Source organism: Podarcis melisellensis (genome assembly GCF_964234715.1).
Source record: "Podarcis melisellensis genome assembly, chromosome: 2".
In the NCBI taxonomy this organism is placed as follows: domain Eukaryota; kingdom Metazoa; phylum Chordata; class Lepidosauria; order Squamata; family Lacertidae; genus Podarcis; species Podarcis melisellensis.
In genome coordinates, this window is record NC_138529.1 from 68,758,540 (window position 1) to 68,778,533 (window position 19,994).

Consider the following 19,994-nt stretch of genomic DNA (forward strand, 5'->3'; position numbering starts at 1 on the left):
CATATATTCCAGTGCTACAGAATTACAGAGAAAATATTAGACCTCAATACCCTCCGGTGAACAGAAACAGCAGGCGTAAGTTCAGGGCCAGGCACTTATGACTTTCTATTCTGCCTCTACTATACCCCACATCCAAATCAAGTCCTGGATGCATATACAGTGGTACCTTGGTTCTCGAACGTAATCTGTTCCAGAAGTCTGTTCGAGTTCCGAAATGCTCAAAAACTGAAAGCGGAAGCCTCAATACAGAAAACTCAAAATGGAAGCCACGTTTCCTGTTCGACTTTCAAGGCGCATTTGAAAACTGTGGCATTTACTTCCAGGTTTTTGGTGTTCAAGTTCCAAAACGTTCAACTACGTTCAAAAACCGAGGTACCAATGTATATGTCAAGGCTCTGACTGTGCTGCAGACTTAGGGAGAAATTCATCATCACACTACGATAGTTCTATTAATGCAAGCATTTCCTCTCCTCCTCTCCTACCACACTGTCCTAGGGAACCACTCAGAGCTGGTGGAAGGCATGTGGGCGGGGGTGGGGGGAGTGGGAAAGCCCCATTCTGTTGGCTCCTGCTAGTGCAACTATTTAGCTCTTAACCTCTAGTGCACTATGTTGTTGTAAAATATTAATTGACCACTGAAGTGGATGGTAGAAAACTGTGACAGACATGCTTCTGGCTCCTCACATTTTGAAGGCTAAAATCCAGCCTGTGTACCAAGGTTCTAGTTCCCAGCTGGGTTCTCAGTGAACCCAAATTATTTGTATTTCTTTTTTGCTCTGACCACCAATGCAACCAAAAATCCTACCTGATAGGGAATTCAACCACAGTGTCAAGCTTATCCCTCCAGTATCTGTTATATGAGAAGCGTTTTAAATGTACTACTAAAATACGTGGAAGTGACCAGAGATCAAATTTCTTAGTGGCTTGTTGATGTTTCTTGCAATTGGGACAGTACCTGAAAGAACACCAAAGAGAAAGGTAAACAAAAATAATAATTATTATTATTATTCCTCCTTTCTAATCTTTGAAAACATTTACATTTGTATATATTTAATAAAAAACCTTAGGGACAAAAAATGAATAATACTGAGGAGACACAGAAACCATGCCCTGAATAAGGACCAGGCTGGAAAACTGGATGTAACATCACATTCTGTTCTGGCATAACAGCAAGACAGCAGTTAGGAAAAGCTTGAGCTACCTTCCTGTCAAGGCCAGCAAATTGGATGTCCTGGAGGTTCTTTTAAACTGACAGATGGATTCTCAAGGAGCCCCCAACTAGACTGCACTGTGAAAATGCTGTCCCACTTTTTGCCTCCAATTTGTCTTCCAGTGGGTAGTCTGATCCGCCAGTATACCAGAGTGTAGCTTCATGTTAAGTCCAGCATTTCAGTTCAGTCACAGGCCAGGATAGCAAGTTGGAATATTTTGCAAGGCCCACATCCAGAGATGGGGAGGAACAGAAGAGATTTGTGCTGAAGTCTACAGATGTATGTGTGCTGAGGCAAAGTTATCAATGTCCAAAGATAGAAGGGGTAGCCTATGTGGCTGGCCTACACAAGTTTCCCAGCAGTACATTAGTTCTGTGGAAATAGCAGCTGCCTGTATAAACCTGTAAGATCACTTACATCATCTGGGGAAATTTTACTCATGACACTGTAGCCTACAGATAATCACAGGGTGATTACCTGAAACAGGTATTTTTGCCCAGGCTTTCCTTAGTCTATAGGTTTGGACCCTATTATTGCTATTAATGCAACTGTACATAATCATATAAGCCTTCCTGCTGACAGCATGTTATAATTCTTATATGCATGTAGTACAAAGAAGTTAATATTTTCCAGGATGGGTCAAGCGCTGTTCTTAGCACATGATTTAACCATGTGAAATCAAGCCACCTCAAAAGTTACTAAATGAAATCAGTCTGAGCTACCTTTTCTACATGACCTACAGGGCAAAATGCATAGATAATATCCATGCTTTAGTCAGTTGCTAAACACAGTCCAGAGATGTTATTGCTATGAGAAAACACAGCAAACCTACCATGGATCATGTTCACCAAGTGTTTCCATAGTAGTGAACAGTTCTATGCAATCTTTCAGAGCTACGGTAGTTTTCTTCTTCTGTGGCTGAAACATACTGTTGTGTTTTTCAAATGCCTACCAAAAAAGAAATATACATTATGTTTTTTCCTCAAGTGTAAGATGCATGTTAAACCTTCTAAAAATTAACACACCACACAGGAGAATACTTTAAACCCTTCTATACTAATTGTCTGCAACTTTTTTTCCAGCTTGATTCTTTGCCCTCCTCTTCTCTGGTAATGCCTCCGTACACTTTACTCATACAAAGATGGTACAATACCGTTTCTGTAATCACACATATGATGTCAAGTGTGAGACAGGTAAAGACCTGGGTCAGCCAAAATGGGGTTTGCAAAGCTCAGTGGTAAGCGGTGTGCACAAAGCTGAACCACCAGCTGATCACCAACTCTTGAGAAGCCTTTTTGAATGGCACTCTGTTGGTGCTGATAATGACCTGTTGTCAATATTCTATGACATTGCTCTATTTCCTCAGTACTTTTATCAAAGTACAAAGGCAGAATAAACCACATAATCTTGCCTAACCCCCTGCCAACAGTTATAAGGGGCCAGACTACAGCTGTGCCCTTTAAAAGGTGGGAGAACACTAATCACCTGTGCCTCATGTTCATCAAAAAGCAACTTTCGGGTGTCAGAATCCCAATCAATAGCAAGAGTTGCATGAGCTGGAAAAGAAGAAAAGAAGAAAAGCAATAACATCATGTAAATCTGCCAAAGATGAGGTGTGTCTAGGATGACAATTAGAGGAGATACCTACAACTCAACTTGAGGATTTTCCCATCTGTATTAAGGGAGTTTATTTCTGATGTTCCATAAGAGTTCACAAGACTGAAGCTAAAGAGATGCCTTCTGTGATGCAGGCCTTCCTTTTCCAGGTCATCCTGGATGCAGTCCTCTGATTTGCAGGCATCTGTTTCTGATATTTTCTCCTTACTGTCTTCCTCTCCATTCTGATGTTCCATTTCTTCAACATCACCTGAAACACATTTTAAAGATTGTTTTTCACTTTTGTTGTTCCTCCATAGCATTTATAATATCCTTTGTCTGAAAAACTAATGAGCAAATGATTGCAACAGCAGCTTTGAAAGGAATGCGGCTAAATCAGAGAGAACCAGGGAGGAGTCTGTACCCAACTTTGCAAGTTATCACAACATGCAATATACTTAATAGTGTTATTTGAAGAATATTTCTAAAGCACAGAAGGTTGTATACTACTACAGGATGTATAATACTATTGAGGAGTCATGTCTACTACTTTAGACAACACAGATTTAGTTAAATAATACCCATCTTAGGATAATTTACCTTCAGACACACTACTGGAGCCATTGCAATTCTCACTATCTGGACATCCTTCAGAACATTCTTCTTTTAAGGAAACTTTTACATAGCGACTGAAACACATAAATTATTTTTTCATTAAACGCTGACACGAGTGACCCAGTATTGGAAAGGCAGGTACATTAGGAGAAAAGAACAATTAGTGCAAAATCTCCTCTAGATGTTGATGATTACAATTCCTACCATTCCTATGTTGACTGGGGTTGATGGGAGTTGGGTATCTATCTCATCAGGAAAGCAGCCAGATTGAAAGTACAGAAATATTTCCTCACCCACTATGATTATCATACACATATAAAATAAAAGGATCCTTAAATCCCTTGAATTTCCTTGAAAATTGGTAAGATATGTAAAAGAAAATATGAAATAAACAAACTGAGATATGAAAGCATAGACGATAACCACACACCCTTACAATTTTTCATTGATTCACTGTTTATGTTATTACCATAGAGTTTTCTCTTAGGATATAGAATGCTGTAATATAATCAACATTTTCACAAATATGGTAACATCAAGATAAACAAACTAATTTAGTTCAGTTCCTTAAGTTAAGCATGCATTGTGTGATGACTACTAGTTTAGATATGGGGTGGAGTTTTTTTAGCAAAGAGAATTTCATGGAAGTTTATTGCAACTTATATACACAGAAGCAATACACAGATAAGGGCCAGGACTTTCTTGTGCCACTTCTGAGTTTTCAGAGGTATTTGGTTGATAGCTGCTAGTAACAAAAAGTTGGTCTTTGATCTTAGATTCTTTTTGGGTTCATATAAAGGAAGAGTTTCAACCAACCAAGTTAATACAAGACATTTGTCAGAAAATTCTACAACTATGGAAGTACATGCAATTTCAAACTCATATACTGATAAGCTACCAGTGGATGCAGAACAATAACAATTAGGCACACACAAACTAGTAACATCTAATAACAATCCTATTGTAGAGTAATTGGAGAAACGAAGATGATTGCACTTAGAAATGAGTAAACTTATATGCCACAGAGGTCCTGTACTCACCTAATCCGCTCCAATATAACATTGTACAAGTGATCTAGGGTAAGCTTGTGTTTGGGTATAGCTATGAGTAGTGGTTGCCCATAGAGAACAGTCCCCGGAGCAGCACTGGATTGTCTTGCTTTCTTTTCTCTGAAGTAAACTGAAAGAGTGATGCATTCAGCACCATCTTCCGTTGACTTACAAACTTCGTATCTGCACAAAAGAGAGAAGAATAGTGAGCAAAGTTCAGTCCTTTCAGAACTGGTAAGAGTGTCATGCCAGTCTTAAGCATTCACACTTGGAAGAGTCATATTCTACACCACAGTTCTTAAAATAGGAGCTGAATAAAGCATTTCCTTCTCCCTTTACTTGAACAATTAGATACGGTTTTATTTTGAAAGTGTCAAAAGTTACCAGGTAATGAGGGCCCTGTCTGCAGACATGCAAGGTAAAAAGATCTAGCAATCAGTCCTATGATGTTAACCCAAGACAGTATCTTGTACACACACGCATTCACAAACACCCGTGAAAACAAACAACTAGAGCCATGAAGAATTTAATGCTGTATGACATAGTACTGGAACAATAAATCAGTTTGCTAGGAACCAGGATTTTTTTTAGGAGTCAAGGAGAACCAGGTGATTGAAGGGTGCATAAAGATCGGAAGGATGAGAAAAAGAGTACAGGAACCATAGGGAAAAAGGAAAAGACCTGTGAAACTCATTTGGGACAAAGAAAGTGAAGAAGTGGAGTACTGTTCCCTCAGGCACAGCTACAATAAACAGCAGCAGACCAAGTCTCCTCATTATTGCAACACTTGCAACTTGTATCTTCTTTGAACACCTCCCATGAATATGAAAGTCCTCCCATCTACTAGCACTTCCACCATGCATGTAGTAATAGCCCTACTCAGAATGGTGCCTTGTAGTGATTCCTCACCACTTCTCTGAGGGGCAAAACAGAGGCATTGTACCTACCAAGGTTACAAAACAAAAAGCCTTTTGCCTCTCACACTGAAAGTAAACACACAATCAGTATGCATGAATATAGGGAGGTATTCAATGTACCTCAACATTTGGTGTCTGTGAATTCATCCAGATTTTTCAAATCCTATTGATACTGCGTAAGTAAAACAAACAAACCGACTGTACATCTAAGTACATAAACATTGCAACTGCCCACTATTATTAACAACCTCCACAATGACCCTAAATAGAATATTACTGATATGAAAATATAGCTTAAATGGGTATTATTGGTTAGTTAATGTGCAAAGTTGCTACAGTGGTACCTCGGGTTAAGTACTTAATTCGTTCCAGAGGTCCGTTCTTAACCTGAAACTGTTCTTAACCTGAAGCACCACTTTAGCTAATGGGGCCTCCTGCTACCGCTGCACCGCCGGAGCACGATTTCTGTTCTCATCCTGTAGCAAAGTTCTTAACCCAAGGTACTATTTCTGGGTTAGCGGAGTCTGTAACCTGAAGTATGTAACCTGAAGCGTATGTAACCCAAAGTAACACTGTACTTCGTTCTTTACATATTGTTTTTCTTTCTTTTTGTACTCAAGACCCAAATTACAAAAAGTTCATTCTAGATTTAGCCCTGACTTATTTTTCTGACTTCTTTAACAATGTTAATTTAGATTAATCTGAATTATACTTCAATTAAGTTAGATTTAGACACTGGCCTTAAATTTTTTTCTAGACCCCCAAGACCAACCTATTTTGGCCACAGTTGCAAAAAGGAAAAAAAATAGCCAAAGTAGACAGCAGAGCCCAGCATCCAAATATGGCTACAAATGATCCCTTCCTCAGTCATCAGATCAGTCATTTGAAGAGTGGAGAATGGGGGGAGCTGCCTGCCTATGTAAACCCTGGGTGTGTATATGTGAGTGTGTGGAAGCGGCCATACCTACAGCTGCTATGTGACTCTCAGAGGGTAGGCTAGGAGTGAATGTGTCCCTTAGGTCCCAAAATGTTACCCAACCCTGCTCTAAAGCAAAGAGCAGAATCACTCAAAACTATTTTGCTTCAGGCTATATAATCTCTAGGGAAGGAGCATTTCTAGGGTCAGATTTTATCTTAGTTTATAGTTGTATTCCACCATCCATCCAAAACCCATTATCAGAGAGAAAACCAAAGAGTAATAGGATAAATCTTGTATTTCAGATACTACGTTCAAAATATCCATAACCATTCAGTCTTTTACCAGTTCCAAGCAAACAAGGGTAGAGAAACTATGCAAGGTAAGGTGGGCAGGAAACCAGGGTAAAGTGACTGGCATGAGAATATTATGACAGTTGATGTCAGTAAGTTAAGTGTGACCTGCAAATCATTTTGGCAAAGTTTCATCAATTTTAAACATATATGCTGAATGCCTCCATTATCCAGGCTAAGATAACAAAGGCACTCAAACATATAAAATCTCTCCAGCCTCATATCCCAAGATGCTTCCCCTGGGAAGGAAAAACCCGACAAAAACTTTGCATATTTGTGCAATGATAGACACTTACCTGACCCCTTGTAGGCTGGCTCCATGCTCCAGCAGGATCCTGGGTGATGTGATATCACCATCATGGCACATGCTGGGGCTTTACATCGGAGCAGGAGCCTAGTTGGGGCGGAGCATCATGGGACCTAAGGGGAAAAAATAGTAAGTGTCTGCACTGAGTGCTGAATGCCCCTTTTAGTTTAGCCTGGGGGAATTCAGCACAAGTGACGCATGTTGATGTAGTTTTGCCAGATTGATTTGCAGATCACCTTTATTACAATCTGTCAACTGAACATTCAGTAGGAGAAGCAACTTTCCCAAGAATTGCTGATTCCAGGCAGCAACACTGCTAGACCACCATGTTCTTATAAATGCTTGGACTCAAACTTTACATCCTCCTGCCACTCATGAATGCCTCCAACGCATCTACCAGTACCACATTAACCAATCCTCTAACAACTGGTTAAAGTATGTATGCAATACACCTGGAGAGCAATTCAGCTAACAATTAATACTGGAAATTCTTTGCTAGCTCCCAGCTACTGAAAAAAAGTGATTTCTGTTATTTGCAATACGGTGTCAAAAATAGCACAACTGAAAAAAGGCAAACATGATAGAACAATTCAGGTTCCAAAATGGATGAGATGCTGGAGATTGGTGATCAGCTCACCTAACTTTTCCCTCTCACTTAAAAACTGTGGGGTGGAGGGATTCATTTTTGATCACCACAGTTGCCTTAAGGAACAGAGGTAATCTTTGCTCTGTGCCATTTTCCAGGTCTACATCATGCACATTCTGAAGCTTCAAGCCCTCCAAGTAGAAATATTACAGGCACCTTTGCTACATATTTAAGGGTTTAGAATGCATTGGTGCGAGTTTATCACAGGAACAAAAACATATTCAATTTTTGCAGGAAAGTGCAGATAGAGGCTGCCTGCCATATCTCAACAGGAATGCTATTCCACCAAACAGGGGCAACATCACCCTAAGTTAGTGTTACACTAATTTAGTGTCTTTGTGTACTGCATCCCAATCCCCTCACATCCTCGGGCATGGCTGTGAGGAAACCTTTGCTTCGTTTTTCAGCTAACCAAGATTACTTATTGTATCCAAGCTGTGCTTACTATTAACAATGTTTTCAGGAAATAGACAGGATCATGAACCACAATTTGAAATTTGAGTCTCTAACAGTAAACGGTAAACAGCTTGTCTGGGTTTAGACATAACAAGTAACTATTATTAGCTGAAGGAGCATCTCCACTCCCATCGTTCAACCCGGACACTGAGATCCAGCACCGAGGGCCTTCTGGCGGTTCCCTCATTGTGAGAAGTGAGGTTACAGGAAACCAGACAGAGGGCCTTTTCGGTAGTGGCGCCTGCCCTGTGGAACGCCCTCCCTTCAGATGTGAGGGAAATAAGCAGCTACCTTATCTTTAAAAGACATCTGAAAGCAGCCCTGTTTAGGGAAGTTTTTAATATTTAATGCTGTATTGTTTTTAACACTTGATTGGAAGCCGCCCAGAGTGGCTGGGGAAACTCAGCCAGATGGGCAGGGTATAAATAAATTATATTATTATTATTATTATTATTATTAAGCTGAAAGTTGATTCTCTTGTGACTACACTGGAGGAAAATGGAGGGGACCACATGACCCTAAGATTTGGACATGTAACACTAAACTAAGCTTTAGTAATCTGGGTGTTGCCATGAAAAAGGTCCACCCTTGCATTACTGCACACCATCCTTAAGTAGTGGGACACCCAACAGGACCTCAGAAGATGTTTGTAACCTATGGGTAGATACATGCGAATGAGGCCACTAATAGCTGAAATGACAAACCATGGTTTGTGGTAGGCTAGCAAATGAGAATTAAGACAATCCTGTTTTGAAATGTGTTTTCAAATTGTGCTTTGTCCTAACCAGAGTTGGGTATGATGACTCAAGTTGACAAACCATGGTTATGGCCATGACTCCCACCCAGAAGATCACAGTATCAAGAGATAGGAATGCTGAGTAGACCAAGTATGAAAGCTCTAACATCATCTGCATATATGCTTGGAAGCTCAAAATCATGATTTGGGTTCTAAAATGGGATTAGTACAAAGTATAATTTGCATAATGCTGGAACTGAGATGCCTTGACAAGCCATTATCAACTTCCAAATGTTGCAGATACAAAATAAGGGAGAGTGTAATATATTAATCACATTTGTTAATAAACCTTAAAAGTTCACTTTACATTTGAAGAACTTCAAATGCTTCAGTTCAAAATGTTGTTCAAATCCATTCTTTCAAGTCTAAGCATCATTAGTCAGGAAGCCTCCATTGATCCATCTAACTCAGTATGCTAACTGTCAAGAGTCTTGCCAGGGGCTCAGTCAGGAGTCTTTGCCAGCTTCACTGCTATCAGGGACTGTATCTAGATTTCATTTTACACAAACATGCACTGCCTTTGAGCTGCCATAATTAATGAAGCATGTAAAGAAGGGGGGGAGGAATAAGCAATCTTGTCTGCTTCAGAAACTGGCAAAAAGATATTTCTAAGTTTGCCTGGAATGGGAAAAAGCCTAGAATAAAATATAAAATACTTATAGATACAAAAGATAAAGGAGGCTTCTCCCTTCCAGACTTGAAATTATACTACGGAGATTGTTAGAAGAAGTATACATGGAAAAATCAATAAAAAATATTTTTAAAGGGGGGGGGAGATAATCAAACAAACATTTTAGGTAGACTAGAACCGAGATGCTAAATTCTGGTTAAGAGAGGTTTTACCTCTACAAAAGTGTTTTGTTTGCTTTTCAACAAGACGTCCACCACCTGTACTCTAGTGTAATGCAGCCTGTTTCATCATTTGCAGCTCCCAAAGCACCAGGCTACTGAATGGACTCCACAGCACTTAAGAGAGCACTTGGGAGGATTTGTGTCAGTGGCCCATCTCATCTTGACATTCTATAGTGAGACCAAGGCCTTGACAGGTTCACTTACTCTATCCACCAGAAACTCCTGCATAACATTCAGGAATCCACTGCATTCTATTAATCTCCATGGACCTCCACCCCTGCAGTGGGATGTAGGCACCACAATTCCAAACTTCACCAGGAAGTGGTCTGACCATGATGACTGTGTTGTAGAACCCACCCACCCACCCCCTACTCCACAGAAAGAGACAGATACTACCACTTGAAGCAAAGACAAGATCCAAGCTATGTCCTACCACATCTTAGATAGATGATGAGACAGATGCATGGTTACCACAGAGACTATGAGCTCAAAAACTGGCCCTGAGAGCTTCGGCACACACACTGAAGGTTACCCAGGACAATCATCCTGGGTTCCTTCAATACTATTTTCACAACCACCACAGCCATCAAGGCTGTTGGGAAACAGGGTGGACGGCATACCAGCAGCACCCCTAATCTGTCTCTATGGCCCAACATCAGGTAAAGACATTCTCATTCTGCCCTGAGGACAAGAGGTGTACTAGTGAGCTGCACTGAAATTCTAAGAACTATATCAAGAAAGTGGTTCTCAAACGCCTTGATTCTCAAACGCCAAAACCCCAGAAGTAAGTGTTCCAGTTTTCTAATGCTTTTCAGAAGTGTTTCTGGGGAACCTGCACCAATCAGAAGCTACACCTTGGTTTTCGAACATTTCGGAAGTAAAACGGACTTCTGGAATGGATTAAGTTTGGTGCTCTCTTTTTTTGCTATTTATTTTTCTGTTTTTGTTTTTGAGACTTTTTTGATTGATTTGTTTTTGTGACTGTGTGGAACCCAGTTCAGCTACTGATTGATTTTGTGACTGTGGAAATGGATAAAAGTCCCCCATCCAAACAATGACTATCATCAGTGCAGGTAAGGGGGAAAAATAATTTTAATTTTTATCATCTACAATACTGTCTTATTTATTTTATATTAGAGTACATCGATTATTGCTTTCATTTTATGGATCAATGGTTTTGTGAGATAGTAAAATTCATGTTAAATTGCTGTTTTAGGGGTTGTTTTTAAAAGCTTGGAACGGATTAATCCATTTTGCATTACTTTCTATGGGAAAGCATGCCTTGGTTTTGGAACGCTTTGGTTTTGGAACTGACTTCCGGAATGGATTAAGTTTGAGAACCAGGGTACCACTGTACCTCTATCCCCAACACTGAAGTCTGACCTGCTGTTGCACCGAGTAACTGGTCAGAGAGATGGGTGAGATCAGGCCCACCCAAGTCTTAGTTATGCCAGGTTGGCCTCTTTATCCTCCACAATCAAGTTGTGGATGAGTACATTCTTATTCTGAACCTACCTAGTATTTAACAAAACCATGTTATCATTTTAGAGAGACTTAATGATGCAGCTCTATAAATACTACACAAAACAAAGCCAGACCCTCCTATTGCCACCAACAAATTTTCACTGTCACTTGATATCAATAGTCAATCACTGTACTGCCACTACCACCACTTCTCCTAACCTAATTTCACAGTCTGCTTCACTTTAACTATTTTGAAGTTTCCTATTAAAGAAGTGCAAAACAATCTGCTATTCACAAATATCTAACAAAGTCCTAACTAAGTACAGAGAGCTTTTAGGAATTTAAAAATAGACAAATTTAGTTGGATTTGTGACATTCTGCAATCATATCCAATTGCTAGGAACTTAGTTTAAAGGCTCATCTTTTATAGTTCATATTTGTACTCATAGCTCCAACACAATGGGAATACAATCCAAAATGCAATTCTAATACAGTATGTGTATGTGTGCTCCCATGCATGTATACCGTATATACACACACAAAAAACCTTCTTAAAAAGAGGTGCATTGTAAGATGTCAAATATACTTCTTTTAAAATGTCTCTGTTCTAGCCATTTCTTACTTGACAGTGATGAACAAGCCCCATCCACTTACTATAAATAAATGTTGCACCAAACTTGCCCAAACTGACCAACTCCAGGATCAGTTTTACTGGTGCATTCCCAAAAGATTGACAAGAGAAGCACAAGGTAGTGCTCATGATGTTTATCCACCAACATTTCATATATACACAACTTTATAGGAATGTGTACATGACAGATACTCAGAAAACAATACCTGCAGACACACTGGAAGTTGGGGGTAGGTGTATGTGAGGCAGGCTTACAGCTAACTTTAAAACTAGAATCCAAAGTTTAAGGTTTAGTTTCGAATTGTCACAAGTTCTCCATGCCTGATTTCCCAATGTAAACGTAAACATTTTCATGCTCTTTTAAGTTTCAAAAACGTTAGTAAATTTCAGTGGAGATTTAGCATTCCATGTAACGTAGCCCCAATGTTTTCTAGATCTATTGGCATCTGCACAGCTAAACAATAAAAAATCCAAGAGGAAAATAGCAGCACACAAACACCTCAAAGGTCACTAATTAAACAATATGTGTCCCACACCACATGATATCTCATCAGAACAGCATACAACACAATGTAAGAACTACTGATCACCTACATAAATTGTGGGTACCAAATAATCTATTCAGGCTAAACACTCAAATGTTACATAGCAGAAGTTTCTTATCTCTACTCTTCCCAAAGTACCGGTTACTCACACGAAGATGTTGTCCTTTGGCATAATCTGACTTAAGCTTTCATCCATCTGGAAAATTTTGTGGAATCGGTGATTATAAACATCTGTCACCACCATCTAAAAACAGGAAGTAGTTGAGAATGGAAGTCAGAATAGCATAATGATAATCAAAATATAAGCCAAGTTCAAGAAAAATATTGAAGATTTCTCCTAGGCATTTTCAATATTCTACAATCACAGAATAATAGAATTGTAGAGCTGGAAGGAACCCCAAGGATCATCTAGTCCAACCCCAAGAGGAAGTTTGGTGTCAAGTGACTCATGCTTAAATAAGCCGAGGGTAAAGGTAAAGTTAAAGGGACCCCTGACCATTAGGTCCAGTCGTGACCGACTCTGGGGTTGCGGCGCTCATCTCGCTCTATAGGCCAAGGGAGCCAGCGTACAGCTTCCGGGTCATGTGGCCAGCATGACTAAGCCGCTTCTGGCGAACCAGAGCAGCGCACGGAAACACCGTTTACCTTCCCGCCGGAGCGGTACCTATTTATCTATTTGCACTTTGACGTGCTTTCGAACTGCTAGGTTGGCAGGAGCTGGGACCGAGCAACGGGAGCTCACCCCGTCGCGGGGATTCGAACCGCCAACCTTCTGACTGGCAAGTCCTAGGCTCTGTGGTTTAACCCACAGCACCACCCGCGTCCCTAAATAAGCTGACTAAGCAAAAAACAACAACAACAAAAAAAACAGTAGCCAAATGAAAGAACTAGTACAATATACTGGATCTCAGCGATGAGGAATAGTTAAGACTCCTTGTGTTTGCCAAGCAAACAGATGCCAAAACTGAATAGAACTGGTTGCTTTAATAGCTTGCCCAGAGAAAAATCTCTTTTCAAAATGGGCAATATAATTTGAAAAGCAACTGCTTGAAAGCAAGGATGGCAAAGAGAATGCCTAACAACCACTGGCAACAAAAACTTTGATCTGATAATAAGCAGTTAGGTAGTGGAATGAAACAGGGTTCTTCTTCTCCCAAGGGTACTGGCCTAGCCACTGCTTCTTCTTACTTCCTTAATCCCAAATGTGTTCTTTTCCCAGCTCAATCACCTTCTCCACCATTTTCAGCTTACAGAGTTGAATTCAAGATAATTAAGGTTAGCTATCATATACATTAGGGAGCTGACAAAAGAAGTAGGTGGGAACTGACCTGAATACACTAACCAGAATAGGATTCCCTCCTATTCCCTCAAATCCCCATTTATTTGGTCTGGTTTCTAGAATATCCCTTACATTTTGCATGAGATCACCATCATCAAATACACTCTCAAAGAGCCCATTAGAATAGCAATTGTTATTTTTCTTTCTTTCCTCTTAAATATTATCTGATTATAAAACATTAAGATGATGTCTTTCACCAGACGATTTCATAGAATTGTAGAGTTGGAAGAGACCATGAGGTTCATTTAATCCAACCCCTACAATGCAGGAATCTTTTGCCCAACGTGGGACTTGAACCCACGACCCTGATATTAACAGCCTCATGATCTACAGACTGAGCTATATAAGATATAGAAATAGATCATATTTACAGTTTAAAAAACTCTTCATTATTACACAAGATCAATTCTCAACTACATACAGATCATTTGTAACACAATACCAAATTCTGCTAAGAATGCCCTTCCTATTAAATATTTGTAGAATGTACAGTGGTGCCTCGCAAGACGAAATTAATTCGTTCCGCAACTCTTTTCGTCTTGCGAGTTTTTCGTCTTGCGAAGCACGGTTTCCCATAGGAATGCATTAAAAATCAATTAATGCGTTCCTATGGAAACCGAACCGCCTTCAGACCAGGTCTGGGGACAGTCTGTCCCCCGACCTCTTCTGAAGGCTGGCGGGGGCGAAAGTCTTTGCTTCCCCCCCGCCTGCCTTCCCGGGACAGCGGAGACTTTTCCGCTGTCCCGGGGCGATCTTAAAATGCTGGCGGGCGGCAGCGCTGCCTTTTCCGCTCTCCAGGAAAGGCAGGCAGGGGGGAGCAAAGACTTTTGCCCCCCGCCCGCCTTCGGAAGAGGTCCAGGACAAAAGTCTTTGCTCCCCCCCGCCTGCCTTCAAAAGCCGTCCGGGATAGCGGGAAGCGCTTCCCTGCTATCCCAGACCGCTTTTAAAATGCTGGCGGTGGGGAGCAAAGCCTTTCGCCCCCGCCGGCCTTCCTGGACCTCTTCTGAAGTCCGGAGGGGGGGGAAAGGCTTTGCTCCCCACCGCCAGCATTTAAAAGAGGTCCCCGAGATTTCCCTATGGGCTTTCGTCTTGCGATGCAAGCCCATAGGGAAAATCGTCTAGCGAAGCGTCGCAAAAACCGAAAAACCCTTTCGTCTTGCGGGTTTTTCGTCTTGCGAGGCATTCGTCTTGCGGGGCACCACTGTACATAATTATCAAGGAGATATCAGTGCTAAGGATCCAAGGTCTCATTTTGACCCAATGCTCACTTCAAGCACTTGGGGACATCTTTCAAAATGCGTGCTATGCATAGTTGGTATTAGGGCAAGCAGAACAAGGACAAGGTCAGAGAATGGGCTCATGCTGACAAGCTGTTCTTGTCAGAGTTTTTTATCTGAAAGAGGACAGTTTGTTTTCATCTAAGTTTCTGTATAGACAAACATTTTAACATGTGGAAAGTGGAACGTGACTCCTCACTTCTTGCCCTAAAAAGAAAAATTTACAACCTTTTAAAAGATGTGCCCAATACACAATATCAAGTCACCTTCTTATAATGTTTGTTAAAGTTATTTTTAACTAATTCAGGAATCAGTCTACCTAATAACATTTAGTAGAAAACGGAACCCTTTTATTTATCACACAATATTATTTAGCCTTACATTTTCTGCAGGAACCCCGGAGAATTTTGAGAGTGCATCACACAGGTCAGATACAGCCCCCATCATTGGCACAATTACCTTGTACTGGGGAAAAAAGCAGAACATTACACTTATACTAGGCAAAATAAACCTTGGTAAGGAATACAATTCTAGACTTAAGGATCAGCATCAGTAACCAGGTTTGATACAGGGTGTGTTTGCGTGTTATAGTCAGACATGGTTAACAGTTTACTGTGAACGCAGCTTCTGCTTTTCTCCTACCTGCTAGTAAGTAGGAGCAACAAACCACTACCCTTGGCTTACTGTTATGTCCAAACCAGCCACCATTGTTTGTGCAATCAAGCAAAATTGTGAAGAAACCACATTTTATTAGGATAAATTTAAATGTAAAAATGTTGTCCTGTTATAAGCACTGCTGGGATTGTAAAAAGCTAATGCTATGACAGGAAAAAAACTGGCATTTTTTACTCTTAACTAAAGCTAGAAAGATACACTGTATTGGGGATTCAGCTTGCAATCTACCAAGAAGCAATTAATACTATTGCTAAGGGGGTCACTATTGCTGATATCTAATATTAGTCATATGCAATATACACCCGATGACTTAACTTGATTGATTTCAGTGGATCTACCCTGAGTACAATTCAGTCAGATACTACCCTATGTAGTTTGTGAGGTATAAGTTATGACACTTAGCAACAAAATTCAGTTTATATAAGACTCAGAAATATGCAGAAGACTAGGTTGTGAAAGATTGTTTAGTGGAAACTACATCCAAAATTATCAGCCCATAATTACAGGCCAATTAGGTTTCTTTGTGGGAATGTTGTTGCTAGGCGGTGACTGAAATCAGAGAGGTCATCTCTGATTCTTGGACTGCAATTGTGGCCAGGGCTTCTGTGTGAACATCCTTGGGGTTCCCTCCTCCCTGCGTGTAATATGACTGGCAATTGGGATCTCACCTGCTGAAAAATGGATTGGACAGATTCCCTCTCCAAACATGTAGATCACAAAACATACAGGTGAGGTCAATCTCACTATGCTCAGTTGGGCTTACTCACAGGTGAGCATGCTTGGAGTACAGACTTAGCTGCCTTCCCAGAGTCTCTGTAAAACTGATCTCAAGATTGGGGACTGGATGCATCTTATCTCTGCGTGTACGTATGCTGCGTGTACATATATATATATATATATATATAATGAACATATAATGCAAAGCTGGTCATTTTACATGCTGGGGTAGGAAGGCTTGTTGTGAACTGTGTATTTTAAGACAGCAATGTTTGTTCCAGCTATATCTATTTTAAATTTGATTTCATTCCATTTATCTGTTGGAGGTAAAGGTGTTGTACATTATCTCTTTCTCTGCACATTTTTTCCTCACAACAATCCTGGAAGGTAGGTAGGTAGGTAGGTAACTAGAAAAGGTAGGTAAGAGAGGTTGTAATTGACTCAAGGTGATCATGTGAGTTTTATGGGGAAGATGGGATTTGAACCTGATATCTGAGTGTGTTTCTATGTACATCGAGCAGGCGGGAGGCGTACAACGCAGCTCACACAATGACCCTTAGTATCGGAATTGTAATGCTAAAAGCAGGCAACCTCTTGTAAGTTGCAGAGGGCACAAAACACTACAATTTGATTTTTCTGTCTTTCATAACAAAGACCAACATGAACACCTCTACTTACCTGAGTAGGTTTGCGCTGTGGATCTGCAAAAACCAAGAAAACCTCCATGGTTCGATCTTTCTTCAAGGGCAATGGAAGGGTTAAGTAGCAAAAAGGGTCAAAAGTCACTGAAACTTTAGAACATTTGGGGCAGACCAATGTGGATTTGAAGAGACCGTGGAAAATATCTACAATTATAGAGTTATTACGCAATCGATGATTCTCCCAAGCTTCTTTTGCTACCACCTGCAAAAAATAAAACACATTGCAGAGAAGCAGAAACACAGTATAAAGATTAAGGTGCAAGTTCTGATGAAACATCTTTTATCTGTAGGGAAGGTTACTGAAATACAATAGAAGGACGTGATGTGACAAACTGATGCTGAACAACTATGTTTGTATGCAATGAAATCATTCACTTATTGGTATACCTGTAATTCAACATGCAAGTGACTTGCAACAGAACAGAACAGAACAGACTATACAAGATGATTGCACCCTAGTGTGTAGGTGAAATTTGCATAGTATGAGAGAATCCAATTCTAGGGAGGGAATTCCAATGTCACACCATTACAAACATTCTGTCTGCCTAAGCATTTCAGTTTGCGAGATGGAACAATGCCCCTCCTCTTCCCCTGCTGTTCTGGGGGTTCTTCCCAAACACCCAAACCAATTTCAGAGGGAATTTGGGGCACACAGGGGAGGAGAAGTGTTCTGTGCAGGGCTGCTGCTGACAGTGAATCCCAACCTAGGGAAAGGCAGATTAGAGGTAGCTTCTAGCAAGTGAGCAAGGAACTGCTTAAGCAGTACTGCAGCGCAATTAGTAATGTACAGTCAAACCTAAGAAATATGTAGCTTTCGGCAATGTTTGCTCCAACTATGATCGTTGTGACATTCATGCAAAGGCAGTTATTTAATAAACACTACACTGGGGTGTGCGTGTGTATGTGTGGCATCAATTCTCAAAATTACCGTAATAAAAACTAGGCCTGTAATGGAAAAGCAGCCCAATTAAGTGAAACTTTAAATTGGGCACTGTCCCCAAGTAATTATTTATGTCATTCCCTTTTAAGCCCTTGTTCTACTTCGGTTTAAACAGGGCCAAGAAAGGAGGATTACAGCAACTGACTGCAATTGGAAAGGGTCACCTGGCTCTCAGGTTTCCCCAGCCAAACTGGGTGGCTTACAAAATATATAAAACATAATAAAGCATCAAACATTTTAAAAACTTCCCGATAATGGTGATCTGGCTATGCAGGTCTTATGTTCTTAAAGAGAGGAAGGGTAGTTATATCTGGCTGGCCACAACTGAAAACAGCTAATGTGTTCTCAATACTGTAGTTAAGTTCCAGCCAGCATCAGTCACAGTGATCTGTCAGTGTCCTGACAAACTGTGCTTTGCCATGCCTGTTGTGATCCTGCATCGCCTATCTGGACTCTGCCTTTCTAGTAAGTGCCACTAATTTGATCCAACTTTGGAGCTAGTGGAGTTTGCCATGCAACTGCTTGGACAATCTCGTCCATGTATGCATCTTCAGAATTAGGAGGAAGGCTACCTGCTTATCAGAGCACAGGGCCACACTCACAATGGGAAGCATATTTGTTGAAGCCTGGCTAAGAGTCAATGGTCCCAAGTGGACTGATTCATGGATTCATTTGCTAAGAAAAAGACATCCTCAGTAAGACAAACAAAGGAACTGGATGGGTAAAAATAATTTGTAACATATGTTGAGTGTTACTCTTTTATAGCACAATTTAACTCCAAGCAGTGGAATGTCTATGCAGCATACCGAATCAGGCCTGCCATTAGCATCCTTCAACTCCAAGTAAGGTTTCTTTTTTACTCTGTTTAGATCCTCATGTAAACCATCTAAAAGAAAGGCCAGGAGCTCTTGGGAATCTTGTTGCTGGTACCCCGAAAACTGAGGAGCAAAGCGGCCAACCTGGGTCTAAAATTTAAAAAAGGGGGGGGAAACAACATTAGGAAGATGCATGTGAGCAGTGAAGAGAAAAGCAGTAACTCTAGCCTCATTTGCAGAATTCAATGAAGATTAGATAATTCCTAGCAATAAACTAATGTCAAAAAGATACCAAGATGTATGAAGTCTCCTCTCATATCCGTTTCTTTGGGTAACAGTTATGAGATACAGTTGCCGTATGGTTAATCCATGTAAAATTCTGTGAAACTGACAAACGTGCTAATAAAGTACATTTGTTACTTATTTGAATACAGAATATCAACAAGTGATTTGAAGATCATGTGTACAATTTTAACAACTGTTTCAAAAGCAACTCAGTGTACAACTAATTTCAGAGAGATATAAAGTTGCTAACTTTCAGCTTAATTTTATTTGGAATATTGCACTTTACAACATACCACAGTGGTATAAAACAATAAAAAGTAAACAGATAAAACAGTTCTTAAAAAAGAAGTCAGATAACTCCTAAAATCTTGTTAAAAATCAAATTATATCAGTAAAAGCTTTAGAAACCACAACTATTCTAAACAGAATGCATGGCATTTCCCTGCAATATGCAACATTCAGTGAATTATTAAGGGACTGTAGCACTCAGGAGTCCATATCATACTTAGCATTCTTTTACGTTCAACCTAAGCTACCCAGCTAGACATTTTAAGACGGGGAAAGTATTTCCCCAAGGGCTAACATTAAAGCTCCATGCAGAAAGCATGAAACCAAAAATGTCACTTCCTCTAGCTGTGTTTCAATGACAGAAAGTCTACTTACTTTGAACATGCGGGGGGCCACGTGAGAATTTCTTCCAGACCACATCTGTTTGATGAGTTCTGCATATGCTTCTGCAATTTCTCCTCTCATTCCCAGAGGATTCTCCTGATTTATTTCAGCTTCATACTCATCTTCCAAGAAATAGTCAGTCAGTGGAGGGGTGTTACTCAAACACTAGAAGAACATTCAGACACAAGAAATACATAAAAAAGAAAGCCATGCCAACAA

General features: G+C 40.3%; 1 protein-coding gene and 1 long non-coding RNA gene across 3 annotated transcripts in view; one reads left to right on the forward strand and one right to left on the reverse strand.

Annotated features, from left to right (window-relative positions):
- USP4 (ubiquitin specific peptidase 4) overlaps nt 1-19,994 on the reverse strand; it is a 35,098-nt gene that overhangs the window by 5,243 nt on the left and 9,861 nt on the right. For both annotated transcript variants that reach the window (XM_081900259.1, XM_081900258.1), the window contains 11 exons: nt 19,767-19,940; nt 18,810-18,968; nt 17,041-17,265; nt 15,352-15,435; nt 12,504-12,598; nt 4,463-4,654; nt 3,408-3,496; nt 2,860-3,078; nt 2,697-2,767; nt 2,044-2,159; nt 806-955 (listed from right to left, as the gene is read on the reverse strand). In XM_081900259.1, coding sequence (XP_081756385.1) covers nt 806-955; nt 2,044-2,159; nt 2,697-2,767; nt 2,860-3,078; nt 3,408-3,496; nt 4,463-4,654; nt 12,504-12,598; nt 15,352-15,435; nt 17,041-17,265; nt 18,810-18,968; nt 19,767-19,940 — 1,574 coding nt within the window. The remainder of the gene's footprint in view (nt 1-805; nt 956-2,043; nt 2,160-2,696; nt 2,768-2,859; nt 3,079-3,407; nt 3,497-4,462; nt 4,655-12,503; nt 12,599-15,351; nt 15,436-17,040; nt 17,266-18,809; nt 18,969-19,766; nt 19,941-19,994) is intronic.
- On the forward strand, nt 9,535-10,792 carry LOC309363923. Its single transcript, XR_014165657.1, has 2 exons — nt 9,535-10,264; nt 10,298-10,792. It is a non-coding gene; the product is annotated as an uncharacterized lncRNA (long non-coding RNA).